Raw genomic sequence first — 21,395 nt, 5'->3', positions numbered from 1 at the left:
CTTTGACAGATGGACCAAAGGAGAAAACAATTATAATCATTGGTATTCAAAATAACAAGGGTTCAACGTACTCACAAACAATATCATGTCTTTAGACTCTAAACGGAAATCAAAATAGTTTCAAGATCAACCAAAAATAAGTAAAACAGGTTTCAGTATCAACCCAAAGATAAGAGTAATCATGTTTTAGTGGAAGCATCCAAGAGTAGAGTGAAGTCATGTGTGAAGACACGACGACACTCGGAGTTTCAAGACAGTCACATCAATTAATTAATTTGCTCAACACTGCCAACCGCTCCTCGCCGCTCAACCTGCACATAGGGAAAACACATGCAGGGCTGAATACTATAAAAATACTCAGTGGGCTCATGCCGAAAACATTTTTCATAAAAATTATTATTTATCATGCCATACATGAGTAACCATCGGGGTTTAGCTTTAGAAAGGCCCGAGGGACTCAAAATCATTTCCCATTGTAAAAGTCGACTGATCAGTCATATCCGCATATACATGACAAGGAATGCGACCGCAAACCAGGTCACTAGACCGGCCAACCCGTACGCTGACACACGGTCTACCATTGATGTACACTAATCTAAGTAGAGTTTGCGGCTCTACGAGGACCCGAATTCGATTTAAATAATAGTGGCAAAAGCCACATCAGATTGGAACGTTAAAACCAAACAAGGCATGATGAACACAATTTCATTCTCATCGGTAAAATACTTAGGACATCGTCCTTATTTAAAAGAAAGCCCACCTCGACTGCTTAGATTTCAAGTATTTCATTTCCCTTGCTGTCACGCTGAGAGCGCGAGTTATCACCTTTACATTATGTGTATCACAATCAGTCTCAAATACCGACTCAAAATCATACATGTCCCCAACGTTTCCCTTTTTCCCCATCTTTGAATAACACATCACGTCATCACATATATAAATCATGTATATCACTTATAACAACATAATTGTTTTTGTAAAGATAGAAATCTGGCAGCACTGCGCATCTATTTTATAAAAATTATTAAAAACCCTCCCGACTTCCGTTGGGGCTAAAATTTTACCACAATGCAGTAGACTCATCATATAACTTCCAGTTAAAATTTCATGTCAAAATAACCTTTTTAGGTCGGTCAAATCGAAAACGTAACCTACTGGTCGAGAAAACATTTTCCGACAGAATTATGCAGTCAACTTAAACAATTCACCAAAAATTCATCTTTTGTCCAAATGAGTTGAAAGTCACACACAACAGAGAAGACATCATGAAGTTTACTAAGAAAAAAGAATCGAATAAAAAGAAGTTCATTTGGTCGGTCAAAAACGTGTCGGAATCTACTGTTCGAATCCACAGTTTCCAATGCTTAAAAATTCGAATTAGGGTTTTATCCCCATTCATTCAAACACAACATTTTCATGGTTTTAACACACAAACATGCTTAAAAGAGTCCTCACACTCAAGTTTTCATATAATCATACATCATTCACCAATGATTCATTAAATCTTCATATAATTTCATTCAAAACGCATACACACATACAAATACAAATTCCCACCGATTAAATCCTTAAATTTGAAATCCCAACACTCACTATATGCATGAGGGAGTCAAAAGAATGTTTAGATGGAGAGGAATGAAAAATAGAGGTTTGATTGTACCTTTCTTGAACCAAACAATCGGTAGAAACGAATATTACTCTTGATTCATCAACAAACTCTTGGCGAATCGAAAGGATCTTGAGTAGAGTAGAAGAACAAGTGGGAGAGGAGTGGAGAGAAGATGGGGAGTGTGGGAGGGAGAGAGAGGCGTGTGATTAGTGGGGGCTAGGGTTAGGGTTTGTTTTATCCCTATTTATAGAGTTAGAAATAAATCCTCCAATTAATTGCATGAAGATTTGGAGGGGATTTGGTGGGGGAGGGATTAACGTGATTCTTGGGAGGAATCATGGGGAAATTTTCAAAAATCATAGGCTATTTAATTAGCCCATGATTTAATTTTGTATTTCACGGAGTAGAATCAAATAATACGGAGCAGAAAAATAATAATAAGCCTCCCAAAAATATAGGCGTGTATTATTCCCCCCTCAACAAGGAATAAATTTCAAATCTTTAATTTGAAAAGGATAAGGCAAGATTTGCTAGGATATTTGAATTTATTAATGGGAGGAAATAAATAGGGGATCAAATAATATAATAAACAATTTCCTCCTTCCATAATTAGGAAATTTCGAAATCTCCATGGTATAAGGCATAGGTGTCGATTTTTCTCATGAAGAAATAAAGTTATTGGGCTTTGGATTTAATTTGGATAATTATCTCAAACAAATAATTAAATCCAAGAAAAATAGAATTCCTTTCCAATAATTAATAGTGGTCGAAAATTCTAAATAAAATGGGCAAGATAATTATTTATGATCCTATTAAATCTCACTCACCCTTAGGAAAAATAATTCACCGCAATATATTTTATCCCGCATCAATTATTTAAAAGTCAGGTAATAAAATCAAAGAATTTGACTCGGTCAAATCAAAATTAGGTCACCAAGGAAACCACATAACAATTCGCCATTTAATTCGCGACATTAAAAGAAATTAAAGCAATCGTCTTAGGGTTCGAAAATTAGGGTTCGAAAAGTGGGGCGTTACACATTTGAAGTTTAAGAAGCGGCTTTACTAATCTACTTCCACTGGTATGTACATTTTGTAAATAAAATCCAAACTTTTGAAGGGATTCTTTGTTAAAAGATAAAAGATGGAAAGAATTTATGGCCTATATTGTTTAATTTATTATTTTAATATTTGAGTTATTGTTAAATACTTTTTTTCCCTCCGAATATAACCACTTTCTTTTTCTTTCGTCCCAATTAAGATGATCCCTTACTTATTTAGGAAATAATTAAAATATTCAATTACTTCTTCTCTCTTTATGTTATACTCCTTCTGTCCCGTTAAAAATGAAACGTTTGTCTTTTTGAGTTGCCCCATTAAAAGTCCAGAGCATATGTCCTAGCGGCAAGAAGCTTAGACATTATTGTATGAGGTGACGAGTTCGAGTCCTCTTCACATCAGTTGTAATTTCCTCCTTGCTATAGGAGTTTATTTGTAATTTCCTCCTTCATATAGGAGTTAATTATTAAAAAAAAAGAGTTGCCCCATTAAAAATGAGATTTCCTAAAATGGAGACAACATCAGTTAATTATTAAAAAAAAGAGTTGCCTCATTAAAAATGAAATTTCCTAAAATGGAAACATCATCTCTCTTACTTTATTCGCTCCTCATACTCACAAAACAACATTACATAAAATCCCGTGTCAAAAAATAAATGTTTCATTTCTAATGCGACGGACAGAGTACATTTTTCATACTTTTAAATACCCAACAATATTTTCTCTCTCTTAATTTATTCTTCCCTCGTGCTTCTAAACATTCAACAACTTTTCTCTCTTACTTTATATCTTTCTCCTATTTTTAAATACACAACAATCTTTTCCCTCTCTTAAATTCTTAAAAGTAGATGTGTATAAAATCTGATGTTGTCCCAGAAAGTAATCATTGTCTCTTAGATGGGGGAGTATTCTTTTTGTCTCAGTGTAGTTTATGTGTTAAGTTTTAACCACGAAGAGTATCTAATGAATGTTCAATAAGTTAGTGAAGAAAAAAATTATGTATGCGAATAAAATAATACGAAATAAAATAAAATAGGAGATATTTTAAGATAAATAACTGAAAAAATATATAAAAATTAAATATCTAACGAATGTTTAATAAGTTAAGTGAAAAAAAAATTAAGTTAGAGAATAAAATAAAATAGGAGATATTACAAGATAAATAATTGAAAAAATATACAAAAAATAAATATATTAATTTTTGTTGTCAAGTAGCTTGAGTTCAATGGGAAAGAAGTTGCAATTGTAGTTCGATGGGTATTTTTTTTAATGGTGTGTTTGGTATCAAATTAATCACCACATTTTAATTTATTTTAAATTTATCTATAAAGAATAATCTCATTTTACTATTTTAAGATGTCCATAAAAATTAATCACATTTCAAAGATGGAAATTTTTTCTCAAACTTTACCCATTTTTTTTTCTCTTTTACATTTTCTCTTCTCTCTCTTACTTTCTCTTTTTTCCTCCTAATTTATACTCCCTCCGTCCTCTAAAAATAAAAACATTTGAAACAATGCCAATTTAAATACAAAATTGGCTAACTAATAAAGAGATAGAAAGAAAAGGGGTGGTGAAAAATGGGCATCATCTCATTAGAGAAAGAAATTTCCTAAAAATGAAAGTTTCTATTTTAAGGTATGGACTAAAAAGGAAAGAATTTCTATTTTTAGATGATAGGGGGAGTATGTAACACTCGCGATTTTCGGATGATAAAATTTTTGTTTATGCAATGCGATAGGGTGATTAAAAAGGAATTTCTAAAAATAATATTTAATTTCTCGGGAGCGAGGAATTAAATATTTTTGGTCACATGAATAAATGCTTGAGCACAATGAATTCTTTTAGTTCTTCTATGAATTTCGTGAAATACGAATCTTGGTTGATTAATGAAGTGGATATGATTATGAGTTGTTGTACCTTGTGGATTCCAGAGAGGTCGCCGGGGTCGGGTGATTGTTTGCTACCCAAATGCCCGATCGGACGTTTTATCCGTTGCCTTTTATTTTTAGATTTTGTGGACCCTTTTTCTTGGGAATGAAGCCCTAACTATAAATAATCTTTTGTGTTATTTTGAGAGGAGACTTTTTACGAATTTATATTGTATCTCCTTTGTGAGTTTTTCTCTTTAAAAGGGTTTATCCAAATCCTACTTTATAGATTGCTTGTTTTCTTTCTTTGATTGAATCAAGTAGATGTATGCATCAATGGTTTTGTATCCATTGAGTAGTGGAGGCAAAAGGTGATTAAGATTAATGAAAGTTGTCTAGGGTTGTCTCTATCTTTTTTATTAAGGTCCAATAGTTTTAATCCTAGTTATTCATCATTTACACATTCTTCCATTTTCAAAATGAGTGCAAAAAAAAACTCAACTTTCTTGGGACAGAGGGAGCATTAATATTTATTTCGATGTATCACTAAGAAATTGAGTATATATGAAAGTAATTATTTTGTAAAATTTAGAAATTTAAAAATTATTTAAACAATAAAATATTTGGAAGAGAATGACTATAATTATTTCATTTGATGATAACATTAAAAAATTAAGTATATATAGTTATTTTTATATCTTGGAATTTTAAAAATTATATGGTAGTATTAAAATAATTTTTTATAAATAATTATGATTATTTCATTTGATGGTGATACTAAGAAATGAAGTAGAATGAAAAAATATCCTCATCGTAGTTAATGGAAGAAAAAATATTATAACTGCTGTGTATTATCTATACGATTGATTACGAAGATGTAGTAAATGAGTAAATGATGACTATGGAAAACCCAATTTCACCTAGATAATTAGGGATGTCAATGTAACCCGTAACCCGTGGGCCGGCCCGAATAACCCGATAAAAATACAGGGTTAGGGTTATAATTTCGCAGCCCGAATTTAAAATCGGGCCATTCGGGCTGACACGTTAGGGTTGTCGGGTTAGGTGGGCTGACCCGTTTGGGTTACGGGTCGGCCCGTCGGGTTGAAGGCTTCTTCATAGCGAGCAGTTTTTGTAACGGTCATAACTTTCTCTACAAAGCTCCGATTGAGGCATGCAATATATCCACGCGAAGCTCTTTCGAAGACGAAGAGAATGATATGTATTAGAGGTTTATCAGGCTTCAAAATCGCGAGAAACATTGACTCAAATAAGGCTGCTGCACATCCACATATTTTGTGTACATTTTCTAATCCATTTTCTATCATTTCTCAACAAACATGTAAACATACCAAAATATAGAAATTTAATCAAAATCATCCAAGACAACCCTCTAAAACTATGCAAAATCTAAATACGTCAACTGACTATATAAGATCACGAAAAAAAATCACTATGTAGTTCATGGATTCATAAATACTCTTATATAAAAGCTTTCTTTTAGTATATTTCCAATATAATAGTGCAAAGTGTTTTGACGCCGCTTCGTCATTGAATTATGCGTACTTTGATGATTCTTAAAACAAAGATAAATTATTATTTGACTTATTTACAGCTGGAATAAATTAAATTTGACCAATCATAATTCAAGAAAACTTAGAGTTACTCCAATTAGCTAGCATCTTGATAATTCACTCTTTAACAATTCAAAATATTTTTGTTACATCTACAATGCACCTCTCACGCTATGAAAATTTTATTCAATTTTCTACGAATTGATTTATGTTTGAATTTTGAAACAAAGTGTTGATTTATGTTTTAAATACATAAACATAAATATACTATTGATAGATATTTTGTAAATAATTATGTAATGAATAAGTTATTTAAATTTAAATAACTTAATCTTTTTTAAAAATATTAAAGAAAATTAAAAACACGTATTTGTTTGTTGAATGATTAATTAAAAATATGTATATAATTAAAGAAAATTTAAAATACGTATTATTTTTTTGAAAATATTAAAAGAATTAAAAATACGCATTGGCCCGAATAACCTGGTGGGTTAGCCCGAAACCCGAAGGGTTAGGGTTAGGGTCGAACTTATCATAACCCGAATAGCCCGTACCCGAATGGTCCGACAACCCGAACGGGTTGGCCCGATTGACATCCCTATAGATGATTATAGAAGGGTAATTATGTAACAATACATTAAATTAAGTAATGATCATAAATTTATTGTAAACATAAAATATCTAAAATGTTATAGTTCCTCCGTTCAATAGTAGTGGATGCATATATTTTCGGCATGGAGATTAAGAAAAAGGTGTGTAATGTATTAAGTAAAAAGATAAATAGTAGGAGAGAGGAAAAAATAGAGAAAATAAAGTAAGACATAGTGAAAAGTAGGTGAGAAAAAATTTGTTAACTTTTACTAAAAGGGAAATGACTCCGCTATTATGAACGTACTAAAATGACAAAATGACTCCACTACTATGGAACGGAGGGAGTATATAATTTTTATTCATTTGTTATTACTCTTATTAAACTTAGTTTCATTCCATGTACTTCTCATTACCATCATCATGTTTTCATACTGCATATAAAGACGTAGTCAGTTTCAAAATTAATACTCTATCCGTCTGCCAATGTTTAGCACAAATTGATCCGACACGGGTTTTAAGGAGTATAATATAGAGTGTAGGTTGAAAAAGTTAGTAAAATATGTGTCCTATTTTTTTATTTTAGTTTTATATCCCCTTAGTCTCCGTTTAAGTGAACATTTCTATTTCGACATAAGATTTTTTATAGTTTTGTTTTGTGGGTAAAGTGGAGAGAATAGGACAATCGATAAGGAAAAAATAGATAAAGTGGTGTTTCTATGTTAAGAAATGTGTCATTTAGAGTTGGACGATAAAAAGAAAATTAGTAACAAGTAATGGCGGCCGAATGGAAGAGGAATGTAATTATTTTCAATTTTTCTAAGATGACTCTCTATAGCACCAGTTCCATCTTGGTGGGCCATGCTAAGATTATCGAATAGCGCTGTTTCAGTCAATGCCATTGCAACTGGGACTCGGCTCCACTTTTTTCTTTTATACAATTCCTACACTTTAGAGAAGATAGATGCCCAACATTCTAAACAAGCTCATCCTTACTATAACGATGATGTCCCGCGTTCTTTACTTGTTCGTCCTCACCTCTATATATTCAACAATCAAAATTACCGGCGCCACCACAGCCGCACACACCGCCACAGAACTAATCCTCCTAAGCTGCGGCGCATCAACTATCACAAACGACAGCAGTATCCGGAGTAAGGACAGCGATGAAGGTTCAAAATACTTGCCATCAAACGCCTCCTCCATATCTTCAGCTTTCGAAGCATACACTAAGGAATCTTCTGTTTTTGCAGTCCCTTACAAGACTGCTCGTGTTTTCCACTCCCCTTTCACGTATACTTTTCCCCTCACCAGAGGCCAGAAATTCCTTCGCCTTCACTTTTACCCCAACGTTTATTCCGACTTCGACACTCGTCAATCTTTTTTCTCTGCCAGAGCTAATGCCTTCACCTTGTTTAGTAACTTCAGTGCTTTCCTTTATTCCAAGAATTTAAGCCAATCTTCTTTTATGATGGAATTCATTGTTTACATTGGAGAAACCCTAAGTCTGGATTTGACCTTCTCCCCCAATCCAGAATCTTCTGCTTTTGTAAACGGAATTGAAATAGTTTCCATCCCTGATAAACTCTACCTTTCAGAAGAAGGCGTGGAAATCAAATTTGTGGATCAGTTGTTTAATCTGGACAGCAACACTACTTTGGAAAATCTTTATAGGCTGAACGTTGGTGGCGCCAGTGTTGCGATAGGAGAAGATAGTGGGCCCACTCGCGGCATGTTTTGGAGATGGAGTGCTGATGATGACAACATATACTACGGTGATAGTGGGTACACGCGGAATAAAGAGGAACCTGGGATCAACTACACCACCAAAACTCCTGCCTATACTGCGCCGCCTCTAGTATACATATCTGCTAGAACAATGACGAAAATCAGCTCAAGTTTAGAGTGGGGTTTTCCGGTTGATTCTGGATTCAACTATCTGCTCTGCTTCCACTTTTGTGATTTTGTGTTCCATAAGGCAAACGACTTAGTGTTCTCAATAAAAATCAATAATCAGACGACTGGTATTGATGTTTATGTCATCTCATTGGCCGGCGGCTGTAATATTCCCATCTTCAGAGACTACATAACATGGATTCCTGATGATGGAAATCGTGGAAAGCAAGACTTGCGGCTATCTTTGTTGCCTTACCATCAGCCAGGAACAGGATATAGTAGCTCTTTGCTAAATGGTTTGGAAATTTTCAAACTCAATGATCGAGTCTCCGCCTGCGTCAGTAGCGGGGAACATGCCGCCCAAGAAGAAAAAGGGTGTCGTGATTTACATTGTGGTTGGGATTGTAATCGGCGTAGTTGCAGCTGTGATTTTCCTGATTCTCAGGCGCCAGCGGAAAGTGAAGGACGCGGCCACGAGCGTCACCAAGTCATCGTGGGTTCCACTTTTGACGAATTCAGGCATCTCCCTTCCTTCTGATATATGCAGATTCTTAACGATGGTAATCGAGAGAATTGAAAGAATTATACATTGGAAGCTATTGGAATTGGAAGAAGAGATTGTTTTTCTTATTGCTTGTGTATAAAATCCCTCGGTTCTCTCCCTTTAAGTAGGGAAGAGGTACAATGTAATTTAGGTATCAAATCACCTATTTTAGGACAATGTAATACAAATTAAATTTGATATCAATTTGACATCTTCTTCCTCTAATGTCGCCTCTTCTTTTGATAATTGCTTAAGTTTGGTATGTTTGACACAGATACTTCTCCATCAACGAAATCAAGACCGCAACCCGCAACTTCGACGAAAACTTCATTATAGGCAGGGGAGGTTTCGGCAACATCTACAAAGGCCTCATCGACAACGCAGCCACCACCGTCGCAATCAAAAGGCTCAACTCCACTTCTAGACAAGGTGCTCACGAGTTTCTCACCGAGATCGACATGCTCTCCAGACTTCGCCACCTCCACCTGGTCTCCCTCATCGGCTACTGCGACAACGCCGACGAGATGATCCTGGTATACGACTACATGGCCCACAGAACCCTCCGCGACCACATCTACAACTCCGACAACTCACCCCTAAGGTGGAAGCAGCTCCTCCAAATCTGCCTTGGCGCCGCCAGGGGACTGTACTACCTCCACACTGGCGCCAAGCGTGCCATCATTCACCGCGACGTAAAGTCTACCAACATCCTTCTGGATGAGAAATGAGTGGCCAAGGTGTCCGACTTCGGCCACTCCAAAGTGGGCCCAGCTGCAGGTGGTAAAACACACGTCAGCACAATCGTTAAAGGCAGCTTGGGCTATGTCAACCCGGAGTACTACCGCACGCAGCAGCTAACGTTGAAATCCGATGTGTACTCGTTCGAGGTGGTGTTGTTCGAAATGTTATGCGCAAGGCCACCGATAATTCCAACCTTGCCAAGGGAGCAAGCGAATTTAGCAGAGTGGGCCTAATTTTGCTACAAGAAAGGAACACTTGGTCAGATTATCGATTCCAATCTCAAGGGCCGGATTGCGCCTGAATGCTTGACCAATTTTGCAGAGATAGGTGTAGCATGCCTTGAAGACAAGGGGATTGATCGGCCATCGATGAACGACATTGTTTGGAAACTCACCATCTCTGACAAACCCTTAAAGCTAAGTCTCTTCACTTATTGCTTAGCTTAAGTTATGGGTTCCATTCGGGAGAAGCTAAGTTCTTATTCTCTCTAAGCTCTTACGGTAGAATTGTTATGTTCAACCGATTGTGTTGTAGTTTGGATTTGGTGGTTGAGTTCTACTACAAATCTATGTTCAACTCATCCATAATCAAGTTATATGTGGTTCTATGTGGCCTTTTCCGAGATGTGATCTTTTGAATTTGGGTCCATGAATGAAAATGCCTCGGGAGTTTTATGTGCTTCTCATGCTAAGGCTATTTTGATTCGAGTAAGACCCTACATGATGTTATGAGAAACGATTAGGGGAGGGAATGGAGGTATAATACCTCTTGATGGAGTTATTGTCCGAACCTCGGCTCCAAGAACTCCCAGCTCTTTAGCCCTCTCTTTGTCTCAGCCCCCTTCTCACTCTCTTACATACTTACTTGTTCGTGTATGTGGTGGTGTGGGTGAATGGAAATGGGAGTATGGTATTTATAGATGGTTCGTAACCGAAAGCTGCAAAAACTTAATGTTTGGCTGTGCTATTTTGGCAGCTATTCCTGCAGTTCGCAGACCTGTACTCGTGAGATGTTGGAGTCTATGGCTCCTGGTTGTGCTCTGACATTATCACTGAATTTCTGGTGTATAAACTCTTGCATTCCTTGATGCTCATTTAACCGAAATTGGCTTTATCTGGGGTCTAGTACTGGCTCATTTATGAATTGTCGTCTTTTATTGCAGGTGCACAAGGAGATGGCTTTTGTGGCTGATTTTCCTTGACCATAGCAGGTCTGAATGGAGGTTGTATGGGCTGCTACTGCAACCTTGCAGTGCTGCAGTTGGAGAGGGATTTGCTGGCTGATCTTGCCCTTCTCGGCCCAGCTCTATCTCACCTTTTTGAAAGGTAAGTTCCTCTTCCCTTTTCTAATGCATGGTGTTAGTTTACCCTTTATTCATACATCTAAAACCTTGTCGGTTCTGGTAGGAGCTGAGGCTGGCCACCAAGGCTGCCCTTCCTCGCGGTCTCGCCCTCTCGAGCTCGTCTGAAATTTGGCCGAGACGGCCTAGTGTTGAAGACCGACGTAGTCGCTAGGAACTCAACCAAATCTGGTTATCCCTTTTGATGGGGATACTTTCAGGAAGACCTTGTCTCCTGCTTTGAACTGTAAATCCGTTCGGCGAGCATCTGCATAGGATTTCTGTCTATCTTGGGCTTCTTTAATTCTCTCTTGAATCTATTGGACAATTTCTATCATTTCCTCTACAGAGTCTAGTCCGAGAATTCTTTTCTCACCAACTTCATCCCAGTAAAGTGATGATCTACACTTCTTCCCATAGAGTGCTTCATATGGGGCCATATTGATGGTTGCCTGGTAACTGTTGTTGTAGCCGAACTCTATAAGTGAAAGTACTGGCTCCCAGCTTACTCCACGGTCGCGTATTACGGTTCTCAACACATCTTCTAATGTCTGAATCGTCCGTTCGGACTGTCCGTTCGTCTGTGGATGGAATGCTGTGCTCAAATTCAGCTGAGTGCCTAACTCTCGCTGTAGGCTTATCCAAAATCTAGAAGTAAATTGTGAATCTCGATCTGAAGTGATCGTTACTGGTACACCATGCAGGTTCACGATCTATTGCACATAAATCTATGCCAACTTGTCTGATCCGTATGTGATACGAATAGGTATGAAGTGAGCACTTTTGGTGAGGCGATCTATAATCACCCAGATGGCAGCGTTCCCTCGCTGAGATCTTGGCAACCCTGTCACAAAATCCATGGCCATATGCTCGCAATTCCATTCTGGGATCTCGAGAGGCTACAACTTCCCCTAGGGTCGTTGATGTAAAGCCTTCACTTGCTGACAAGTCAGGCATCTTTCTACAAACGAAGCTATGCTTCTCTTCATGCCATCCCACCAAAATTGCTTCTTCAAGTCCTAATACATCTTCATACTTCCAGGATGGGCAGTGTAGGGCGTCTCATGAGATTCACTCATGATCTCGTTCCTAAGTGCCTCATCGTTGGGTACGCATAGTCTTCCTTTGAAAGTGAGAGAATTATCCGCCTCCTTGCGGTAACTGTCTCCTTTTCCGGTCCTCACTCTGAGACGAACCTTTTCTAGGGCCTCATCGCGTCTCTGGGCGTCGAAGATTCTGGCTCTTAAATCTGGTTCTATGACCAAGGTGGAAATTCTGCTGTCCACTGTCTCCGGGGCTCTTACTATTTCCAGTCGCATCTTGGCGAATTGTCGGATAAGCTCTTCCTCTTGTGTGAGGAAAGTAGCCACTTGAGGTGCAGTCTTTCTGCTCAAGGCATCTGCTACCACATTGGCCTTGCCTGGGTGGTAATTTATACCGCAGTCGTAGTCCTTGACTAATTCTAGCCATCCGCGCTGCCTCATGTTCAAATCCTTCAGCTCAGAGAAGTATTTGAGACTCTTATGATCTGTGAAGATCTCACATCGAACTCCATAGAGATGATGTCTCTAAATCTTCAGAGCGTGTACCACTGCTGCTAACTCTAAGTCGTGCGTCGAGTAGTTCAACTCGTGCGGCCTTAACTGGCCTGACGCATATGCGATCACCTTGCCCTTCTGCATCAGCACGCACCCGAGTCCGACCTTCGATGCATCTGTATACAGCACATAGTCGACTCCCGCTTCCGGCACGGCTAGAACTGGCGCTATGGTCAACTTTTCCTTAAGCAACTGGAAGCTTGCTTCGCATTATGGGGTCCAATTGACTTGGCCTCGATATCTTAGAGAATCCTTCAATGAATCTCTGGTAGTATCCCGCGAGTCCTAAGAAACTCTGAATTTCATTGGGCGTCGCTGGTGACTGCCAATGTTGCACGGCTTCAACTTTAGCAGGGTACACTCGGGTCCCTTATGCTGTCACTATGTGTCCAAGGAAGTTCACTTCGCTAAGCCAGAACTCACACTTGCTACACTTAGCATAGAGTTTCTCGGCTCTTAACGTTTCTAAAGTGGCCCTCAAATATTCCTCGTGTTCCTTCTCGTTCTTCGAGTAGATGAGCACATCATCTGGTCCAAGTACGGGTGGTACACGTGGTTCATTAGGTCCATGAATACAGCTGGAGCGTTTGTGAACTCATAATGGCCATATCTAGTGCGGAATGCAGTGTTAGGTATATCGTCTTGTCGAACTATCAGTTGCTGATAACCCGATCTCAAGTCCATCTTTGAGAAAACTCCAGCTCCTTGCAGCTGATCGAAGAGGTCATCGATCCTCGGTAAAGGGTACTTGTTCTTGAGGGTTATCCTGTTCAACTCTCGATAGTCGATACACATTCTCAAGGTGCCATCTTTCTTCTTTACGAATAACACTGGCGTGCTTAATAGCGATACACTGGGCCGGAAGAAACCCATATCTATTTATTCCTGTAACTGGATTTTATGTTCTTTTTATTTCTTAAGCGCCATTCTATAAGGGGGCTGAGATAATATGACTGATTCAAGTCATTCATTTAGTAATTTATTGTCTGGCTGATGAAGCCATTTCTAGTCTCAGATTTCATCGTCAGATATTGAGTTCTCTAATGCTTGCATCGATCGTAATCATAGTCATTGAGCTTGCATGTTGACCTCGTAACCTCTCGCGTAGCTGAGGTTGTCTACTTTCACCGCTTTCAAGATGCTTTTGTGCTTACTCTTTTGTCATGATTTAGCACGCACTTTGTTCTACTCGCGTTATTCCTTGAATACTGGATTAGTGCATGTGGAGGTGTTGGCTTCGTTCTCCCAACACTACTGTCTCCATGCCCTCTTTGGTTCAACTGAGTGATTCGTGGTGAAAAAATCTAGCAGGACTTTCCAAAGTGATCTAGATCTCGTGTCTAGATTAACACAAAACTCTATCGATAGCTCCTCTCTGGCCGCTTAATTGGGGCGTGGCATATCGTAGGATACTTCTTTGCATTTTATTGCTAACGTTTGCCCTTGCTCTATATTATAGGGCTCTAAATCGGTTCTCTTGCGATAACTCTTTAAAGAAGAATTTCAATTCTTCCTTTCATAGTAGGGATGGTGAGGGTAACGATGCTATCACGCATTACTCTTTCCCGAATGTCTCTCCAGCTTTAGCTTCTCCTGGCCACATCTCAGACAAATCCCTCTTGCTGATGGAATTTGTTTCGTCAAACATAAGCTACGTATGTACTCGCATTTTCTCCATGGCTTTCATTACATAACCATGATTGAGTCTTTGTTCTTGTGGCTTACTTATCCTACTCGGAATAAGCATTTCGATCGGTCAAGCAGTTATATAGGTCTTTTATATCATCGGATGTCATTTAATCCACATATATTCCTTGATATTTCTCTACTCAAGGGTAGTTGTTTCTCTATACAACAAAATATTCGATTTTTTTTCTACCAGCTTGTTACAAGCGGTACATAGATGTGAAATATTTAACGCTTTGTGTCGTCGGTTATGCGACGCTTCTGGTTGGTGCATAATTTTCTGCACGTGTCTCAATTGAGACGTATTTATCATGCGTATCTGAAATAAACTGAGACCATGCCTTATCTGATTGTCTCGTATCAATAACTCGATGATTAATCTAATAGTCTTAACTTGGATTATTATTCACACAGGAGAGTATGACTGAAAATTTGAAGGGCTCCTGAATACCCAACTAGACAAGAATAACATCTCTTGTTCAACTCATTTGAATTTTTGTCGATAATCGACCTTGAATGTAAGTACTAAGTTCATTTAAAGAACTACGTAGCTCAACTGGTTTCAGATAAACTCATAGAAGCTGAGGCTCACCCCTGGTGGAAGCTAGAAAGAATCATGAGATAGGTCATGAAAACTGAATGGAAATGAATTAACTGTAAATTTCCATAGTGAGCTGCCAAATAGGACGGTACAGTCTTCCAATCAAATTGAAAGGATCTGAACATCAAGGATAGTGGTTCAAACATGTCACCGCCTAAGATGATCAAAAGTAAAAATTTAGAAATGTAGGCGATTGTAATGAAGGAACATTGATCATGCTTCAAAGGCATCTTGATATGGAATAATAAATTCAAATCAATGATTTCATAGGTTCATTAAGGCAATACACTGGAATGAACTATTCAGAAAAAATCGGCTAGGCCAAGCTCGTTAGGGAAAAGTGCAATATGCTTGCATTAACTTCAAGTTGCAGGAAAAATTCCGAGACTAGGAATAATACATGTACTGGAACTGAGGTAGAATAATTTCACCTCTGTAGGGTTTCAAAATAGGGAGGTGAACAAAAGTTCCAGCACCACATGAAATTCCCTAAGGAAAATTGTTTAAGTGTCGTGATCATTCTGGAGATCACAAACGTAGCATCGTAAGAATGAAATTTCATTGCATGGGTCCAAGAAATCGGGATATAAATCCCCTATATTGTGGCTCAAAAGAGACAACAACAAATAACAATGCTTGAAACATAAGAGTATTCCAAATCTGGGAACTGAAATTGAGTCACCGCTTTCGTGAAAAGAATGAAAGTGGCGTACTACTCCTAGAACGTGAGTCAATCAAAAGTCTTAATAGACAGCAGGACATCGTTGTCCAGGAGGTTCAGAGAATGTCTGAAGAATAAGTTTATGCTGATGGTCAGAGATACAAACAACTTTAGAATTTAAGGTTTATAACCGGAGCTTACACAATCAAAACTTTACTCTTTATGAACGATGGATCAAAGGACTGCAGTCCATAAACTGGAAGTGAGTCAAATCTCGCATAGAAAAAGGAATAGTGACATGTTACTTGCGAGTCAAACTAAAGTCTGAATAGACGGGGGGTACCGTCCCTTGGGAGTACTCTTAGAAGGAATCTCATGGAATCCTAGTAAGTAATATTGATTATAATCATCAGTTCTAGTTATGTGACACTCCTTTGTCTGTTCTTGTGGAGCCCGGACATGATTACTGTATTCTAGGAAACCATACATTCCAAGATGGGGTTTCTCGTGCTGTTAAACTGATGACTGCAGCTGGAGGTCATACTTTCGTATCGTTCTCGATAGCTTAGAACGCTGATTCTTGTAAAATATCGCATTCTCCATCGTGCTTCATAGCACGTTGTAAGTATCGTTTCCGGGTCACGTAGCCACTTGGGCCTGTTATGCCAGATTAGGTCACTTTACTAGATCGCAGGTACGATCTCTGTTTGTGTAAGGATGCATCTCCCGAACAGGCTTGAAAGTACACTATTTTCATTATGACTTGGTCTTTATAAAGACATTGAGAACTTCTTAGTTCATCGTCTAGTATACATATATATGTGTATATTATCTGTGTGCTCAAAGGAATGGACTTCCTTTAATTGTTGTCTATAGGTAGTACAATAGTACTTTCTGGTTCGTCGTTTCTTTCTCATAATTCCTTGGAATTAGAAGCTTACCCAAACTGATGGGTGTTTGTTGGTATCGTCGCCCTGGAAGGCGGTAACAAATTCTTGTTCTGCTAGTACTTGGTTACATGTGTCTCACCTAAGGTACTTTTCTAAAGCACTCTAGGTTCGCATACATGGGCCCACATGACAGCTATACATTTCTGTCAAGCTCTTTGAAAATAAATCACAGATACATTAAGCATATCTTATGCAATGTATCAGCTATCATGTTGCATCACGCAAACATTTCAAACAAACATTTTCGTTCCCATATAGGGCTGTGAAAATACTTTTCTTTTTCTTAAAATCTCATAAAATTCATTTTCCTTCTCAAATGGAAAATAATTCTTTCTTTAAAACTCTTTTCTGGACGAGCGGGCGTCAACCCCTGTTTCTGGTGCAGTTGATCGTGTCGAGCTGAGGTGTTGGGATCTTGTACTGATTATTCTGTTCACTTCCTAGCCTAGTACTATTATTTTGGACTGAGGCTTAGAAAGAAGATTCTTGGGTCAGAGCGAAAGAAAGGTGCTCTGATACCACTCTGTAACGACCACAACTCCTTAGTCAAAGAAAGTGTAGCTATATCGCGACTAAAACTTACTAAAACTGTCTCAATTCATCATAAGATGCTTAATTCAAGGGAAACATTGTCTGAAATGTGTTGAGGGTACAAATCATACTGAATCAGAGTAGTTATGAGACAATTGTCTTTACTAGAACTAGTTCTAAATTTGCGCAACGGATGAGTACCAAGACGAATGTAATATGTATGAAGACATACTACATCAGCTATCTTCCTACTTATTCAATCTTCTGTCCTAACACCTCCTCGGCTTTGACAACGATCAACCTGCGCATTAAGGAAAATAATATGCAGAGCTGAGTACTTGATGCACTCAGTAGGCTCATGCCGTAAGCATTTCTCTTTTAGTTGTCAGCCAGCTGAGTGAACATGAGGTTTTTCTGAAAATAAGTCTCGGTCACTAAAACTGTTATTTCTTTCTGAAAATAGACTACAATCATTTAAACTTCTGATGATGTACCATATCTAATCTGTGTGAACCGGGAATGTGGCCATTTTCCATGATCACCGGACCCCAACATGGCGCTAGCACACGGTCCCTATGTGTACACTAGTTCGAGAAGGGCTTGCGGCTCTACTGGGACCCCAATTCGATTAAACTGGTTTGGCATAGCCAACAGATAGGTAATCATAAACAAAACATGGCATGACAACTCATTCAAAATAAATCATGTTTTCACATAAAACACGCTTTAAAAGAAAGAAGAACCCACCTCAATTGCTTAAACTCTTGCAAAACGGGTGCTTTCCTTGCCCTGAGATTACTCGTCGAGCGACGACGTTCATTTACAAAATTAATATATTTAAATTAGGCTTTAACTAATTATTCATCTTGCATGAATGCATGCCTAAGCGTGTGTTCTTTATTTTATTTTTACTTCTTGCCTTCAAAATTTAGAAGTCTTAAATCTTAAATTAAATCGACGATTTAATTTATGTGGAACTGGCTGAATTGTTTGGGTATTAAAATATTTCCCGCATTATCTTAAGTATTTTAAAAAAATATTTCCTGTGACTATTAAAGTCCGCTTTAATTATTTTTCGAATACTATCTCACACGGCTTAATATTTCCTTTCTCCTATGGCTTAGGAAATTAATCCCATTATACTTTGAAACTAAATTAATAAAAGGCTCTTCACTAAAAAATATTAATCCAAGGAAATAAATTCTTAGGCCTTGACTTTTAATTTTTCGGCCCAGCTCTCTTCTTCTTACTCTTTTTTTTGAATACTTTGGCCCAAAGGCCCAACAAGAAAAGGTCCAATCTGGAGTCATACTCCCTCTCCACCATCGAGGTCTTCCTCCCCCCATTCCTTCTCCCATTTTAATTTCTTCCTCAAATTATCTCCACAATTTCTTTTTCCCCAATTTAATTCCAATCCCTAAATCTCCATCTCTCTCCTTTCTCTCGTCGACATCACAACCCTCCTACTCAAATTCCGGCCAGTGACGAGCTGTCGCCACCACTGATAACTCCAGCGGCTTGGAGTCGGCATAGCAAGCGTCGTCGACGGCTTGATGGAGTTAGCACAGCACCGCGGCGTTCGCTGTTGTCTCAGACATCTCGCCGTGGGTCTTCCTCCACCGGCGTCTTTCTGGCGTCATCACCGCTGCTTCGCGGCTGGCCGATGTTCCGCTGGTGGTACGTCTGGCAGCGTCCTCCATCAAGTCGCTGCCGTCTCGAAGTCAGCGTCGCCATCTCCGACAAACCCTTAAAGCTAAGTCTCTTCACTTATTGTTTAGCTTAAGTTATGGGTTCCATTCGGCAAAAGCTAAGTTCTTACTCTCTCTAAGCTCTTACGGTAGAATTGCTATGTTCAACCGATTGTGTTGTGGTTTGGATTTGGTTGTTGAGTTCTACTACAAATCTATGTTCAACTCATCCATAATCAAGTTATCTGTGGTTCTCTGTGGCCTTTTCCGAGATGTGATCTTTTGAATTTGGGTCCATGAATGAAAATGCCTTGGGAGTTTTATGTGCTTCTCATGCTAAGGCTATTGTGATTCGAGTTGTAAGACCCTACATGATGTTATGAGAAACGATTAGGGGAGAGAATGGAGGTAAAATACCTCTTGATGGAGTTATTGTCCGAACCTCGCCTCCAAGAACTCCCAGCTCCTTAGCTCTATCTCTGTCTCAGCCCCCTTCTCACTCTTTTACTCACTTACTTTTTTTTGATGAATCAATGAATGGAATATAAAAGAAAGAGAAGTACAAGCAAACACGGGCATACCCGAGGGATACATGCTTAAAAGCCGAAGCTATGTAGGCCGATGGGGAGGGAAGTAGCCTCTTGGGAAAAGGTACCCATAGAGACGGTATTACAACAATCTAAAACACATACATAAACATGAGTACAATAAAACACAGAACTTCACATCAGCCAAGTCTTCTCGATGGGATCCACTCTACAAAGTCCGGTACTCGGTTCCTTCAAAGTGTGCTTGTATTCATTACTACCGTCCACGTTACCCCGATGGAGGTAGGAGTAGGGCCTCGTTAAAACCTCCTAAGGATAAAACCCAGTGGGAAAAAATCCCTAAGAGAAAAAAGAGTCCACAGGTGGCCACACTAAACTCCCAAGTGCTCGGTCACTTGCTCATGCGGATAAAGGGAGTATAGAACTGAATATGTTACCTTCTTCACCTCGAACACCATGTGCTTGGGTTCAAAAGTCGTTCCGTTGAAATCATGGCATTTCTGCCTCTCCACATCAGGCTGACTGTCGCGATGAGGGCAAGTCTTCTATTCTTGCGCATAACTGCCGCTCCACTTCTTTCCTTGAGCATCCACTAGATGGCGCTCTGGATAGTAGTGATGTTCCTTCTAAGTCTCAGCCAGGATTTGATCTCCTTCCAAACTGTCCATGTCTTGTGGCATTTGAAGAAGAGGTGTTCCACTGACTCTGTGTGAGCCATGCACAAGGGGCATCGTTGATCGATGTTCATGTAGCCCAGTCTGTCCCTCGTTGGGAGTCGTCCTCTGAGAGATTGCCAAGTAGTAAAGGAGTACTTTAGCGGGACGAACTCCTTCCACACGAACCTGTGCCACAGGCGCCGTTCACCTTTTGGCCTGAACCACTCGTACGCCTCGACCGCTCCCTTGCTCCCGTACCACTGTCCCAACATCTTCTCAACTTCTCTCCTCGGCCGGTCGGTCAGTAACTCGTGTCGGATCTCAGCCTCTTGAAGAGTGGTGAGTCCCGTGATCTTGCTGTCCATTCCCACACCGTTCGATTCTTGAGAAACTCGATATGTATCCACTTAATCCAAAGGGAATCCTTCTTCACGTGTATGTTCCACAGGTTCTGCGCGAGAAGGGCCTTGTTCCACGCCACAAGGTTCCGAAGGCCGAGTCCCCCTTCATCCATCGGTAGGCAGAGATCCTTCCAAGATACGGGGGGGGGGGGGGGTATTTCGTACCCCACAAGAACTCACGGCAGATGGAATGACTCGGTCCCTAATGTTTGCCGGCAGTGGAAACACTTGTAGCCAGTAGCACTCGACTCCCTGCAAAACAGAGCGCACAAGTTCAGTTTTACCGGCATGCAAAAGATTATTACCTGTCCACTTTTTGGTGAGGGCTGTAATCTTGTCGATGAACGGCGTGTAGTGCATGATGTTGAGCTTGCTCGACGCCAGGGGCACTCCTAAGTACTTCACCTGCAAGGATCCCAATGGGAAGCCGAAAACGCTCTGTATCACCTCCAAGTCCCGTGCTGGTAGCTTGCCATCTGAAAAAAGGTTGGATTTGTCCTTGTTGGTCTCGAGGCCAGAGCAGCCGGAGAATTCCTCCATAGCATCCGCCAATATCTGCATAGACATGTAGTCACCCCTACTAAGATCATCAGCGAAGGCTAGGTGAGTAATATTTTGGCTCGTACACTTTGCATGGAAATTAAAATTAGAGTTCATCGTTCGGGCTGCAAGAAAACGAGATAAATATTCCATGCAAAAAATAAAGAGGGTAGGAGACATAGGATCTCCCTGCCGAAGTCTCCTTTTATCGGGGAAGAAACCGTGCAGGCTCCCGTTGATCGCGATCGAGAACTTAGGCGTCGTGACACACTGCATCACCCAAAATACGAACATTGGGTGGATGTTCAGTCCATG

General features: G+C 39.4%; 1 protein-coding gene and 1 pseudogene across 1 annotated transcript; one reads left to right on the top strand and one right to left on the bottom strand.

Annotated features, from left to right (window-relative positions):
* Positions 1-7,684: 7,684 nt before the first annotated feature.
* On the top strand, positions 7,685-10,327 carry LOC121757676 (annotated as a pseudogene).
* A 9,748-nt stretch (positions 10,328-20,075) lies between these two features.
* On the bottom strand, positions 20,076-20,504 carry LOC121757675. Its single transcript, XM_042153184.1, has one exon. The coding sequence runs from the start codon at positions 20,502-20,504 to the stop codon at positions 20,076-20,078; it is 429 nt and encodes a 142-aa protein (XP_042009118.1).
* Between the last annotated feature and the right edge of the window lie 891 nt (positions 20,505-21,395).

Source organism: Salvia splendens, chromosome 12 (genome assembly GCF_004379255.2).
Source record: "Salvia splendens isolate huo1 chromosome 12, SspV2, whole genome shotgun sequence".
In the NCBI taxonomy this organism is placed as follows: Eukaryota; Viridiplantae; Streptophyta; class Magnoliopsida; order Lamiales; family Lamiaceae; genus Salvia; species Salvia splendens.
Note: the sequence above shows the minus strand (reverse complement) of the source record. Positions and strands in the feature narration are given on the sequence as shown.